Source organism: Eurypyga helias, unplaced genomic scaffold (assembly GCF_000690775.1).
Source record: "Eurypyga helias isolate BGI_N326 unplaced genomic scaffold, ASM69077v1 scaffold15562, whole genome shotgun sequence".
Classification (NCBI taxonomy): Eukaryota; Metazoa; Chordata; class Aves; order Eurypygiformes; family Eurypygidae; genus Eurypyga; species Eurypyga helias.
Window position 1 is genome coordinate 5,232 of NW_010237958.1, and position 2,322 is coordinate 7,553.

General features: G+C 60.3%; 1 protein-coding gene across 1 annotated transcript in view; it reads left to right on the forward strand.

Moving 5' to 3' along the window:
• Positions 1-2,322, forward strand: part of LOC104506654 (selenium-binding protein 1-like) — a gene marked incomplete at both ends in the record, with an annotated part of 5,080 nt that overhangs the window by 2,538 nt on the left and 220 nt on the right. Inside the window, 4 exons of the mRNA XM_010147678.1 lie at positions 21-133; positions 401-586; positions 1,327-1,447; positions 1,618-1,800. Coding sequence (XP_010145980.1) covers positions 21-133; positions 401-586; positions 1,327-1,447; positions 1,618-1,800 — 603 coding nt within the window. The remainder of the gene's footprint in view (positions 1-20; positions 134-400; positions 587-1,326; positions 1,448-1,617; positions 1,801-2,322) is intronic.

Here is a 2,322-nt window from a genome sequence, read left to right on the forward strand (position 1 = left end):
CAACGTTGCCGTGCCAAAAGGTCCCCGGGAGGAGATCGTGTACGTGCCCTGCATCTACAGGAACACTGGGAGGAAGAAACCTGATTTTCTGGCCACGGTGGATGTCAACCCCAAATCTCCCCGCTATTGCCAGGTACCAAACGCTCTATCCTGGTACTAAACTGTCCTGGGCAACAGCTCAGGGTTTGTCCTTCACCCTCCTGAGCCCTGTCCAGTTCTCCCCAAGACTCTCAGCCTTCCTGCGCTTCCGAAACACCTGTAAAACCCCCTGCACACCCCGTCCCCTGCATCCCCCGTGGGCTGTGGTCCGAGCCCGCGGCAGCGTCCGCCATGCCCTGAGCTCCTCCCGGTCTGTGATCCGGCAGAGCGAGGACCGGGCTAAAGCGGGGTGATTTCACAGGTGATCCACCGCCTGGCCATGCCCAACGTGGGGGACGAGCTGCACCACTCGGGGTGGAACGCCTGCAGCAGCTGCTTCGGCGACGCCGCCAAGAAGCGTGACCGCCTGATCCTCCCCAGCCTCATCTCCTCCCGCATCTATGTGGTGGACGTGGGAACCGACCCGCGAGCTCCCAGGCTTTTCAAGGTACCTTGGAGGTGGTGCCGGTACATGTTAAAGGGGAAAGGTCTGGGATCGTGGCCTCTGGCTACGGGAAGAGCTGGGCAAAGAGGTTTTGGGGTGCACCAAAGGGCTTCGCAGGACCCTGGGTCTGGATGGCAGACGGGAATGCTGGGAAAGTTGCCCGTTTTCCTGCAAATGCTGAGCTCTCCATCGAGGAGGGGACCAGCCTGTCAGGCTTTCACAGCCTGTGTTGTAGGATCATGGAATGGTTTGGGTGGGAAGGGACCTTAAACCTGTTACAGACCTTTTGTGCTCCGTGAGCTACAGCCTGACAGCAGGATGTACAACACAGGCCCTGACAGGATACAGGGAATCATGGAATGGGTGGGGAGGGACCTTAAAACCCCATCAGTCCCACCCCCTGCCACGGGCAGGGACCCCTTCCATAGTCCAGGGTGCTCCCAGCCTCATCCAGCCTGGCCTTGGACACTCCCAGGGATGGGGCATCCACAGCTTCTCTGGGAACCTGTTCCAGTGCTCCCCACCCTCTGCGGGAAGAATTCCTTCCTGATGGCCCATCTCCATCTCCCTCTTTCCGTTCAAACCCGTCACCCCTTGTCCTGTCTCCCCAACGGCTCTGCCCCGGCTCACGCTCAGCCCCACTGGCTGCACGGCTGGTCCCATCTCGAGGGCAGGCAGGAGCTGCCCCACGGGGTGACACCACGGGCATGGAGGAGGTGACGTTATCCCTGACCTCCCGACAGGTTATCAACGCGGAGGACGTCTTCTGGAAGTGCAACCTGGGCTACCCGCACACCTCCCACTGCCTGGGCAGCGGTGAAATCATGATCAGCACCCTGGGAGACCCGGCCGGCAGCGGGAAAGGTACCCCAGCCCTCCGCCCCGGTCTCCCAGGGAGAGGGTGCTGGGGCCCCAAATCCCGAGGTGTCCTGGGAGGCTCCATCCAGGGCTCCCAGCCCAGTCTGCAGCTGTTTTTTAACACGCAAACTGTTAATTGGGCAATTTTCTTGTTGCCGCCGGGGTTTCTGCATCAGGCGGCTTCATCCTGCTGGACGGAGAGACCTTCGAGATCAAGGGCAACTGGGAGAAAGGGGACAAGATCCCCCCGATGGGTTACGACTTCTGGTACCAGCCACGCCACAATGTCCTGATCAGCACGGAATGGGGGATCCCCAAATGCCTGGGATATGGCTTTGACCCCACGGATCTGAAGAAAGGTGAGAAAACTGGTGTTGGAGGAACTCTGGGGGAGAGATGCTGAGCAGGGCCTGGAGGAACCCAAATTCCAACCTTCTGCTGCGCCGGCGAGAGCTGGCGGCCGAAGGAACGGGGATAAAATTGTCCGAGACATTTTGCTTGGAATTTCACACCCATTCCTAGAGATCCCGTGGACTTAAAAAGGATGAGCCCAACCCATTTCCCGTGACTTTAGGTCAAGCTCCAAAAGCTCAACCCAAGGCAGCTCCCAAATTCCGCTGCTGAGCCGTCTGCGGGGTGGGATCTGGCCGTAGGGACGGAGGATGATGCCCCATCTCATCCCAGCGCCCCCCAAAATGTTACACCGCCCCTTCCCAGCCCCATTCCCGTTGGATGCTGAGCACCTTCCCCTGGCTTTTGCCAATCTCCGAAGCAACCGGTGCTGGTGCGGAGAGCCGGGGGGGGTTGTCCCTGCGGGGAGCCGACGGGGCTGAGAACTCACCTGAACTCGTAGCACGTCCCGTTGAGACCCAGCGCCTCGC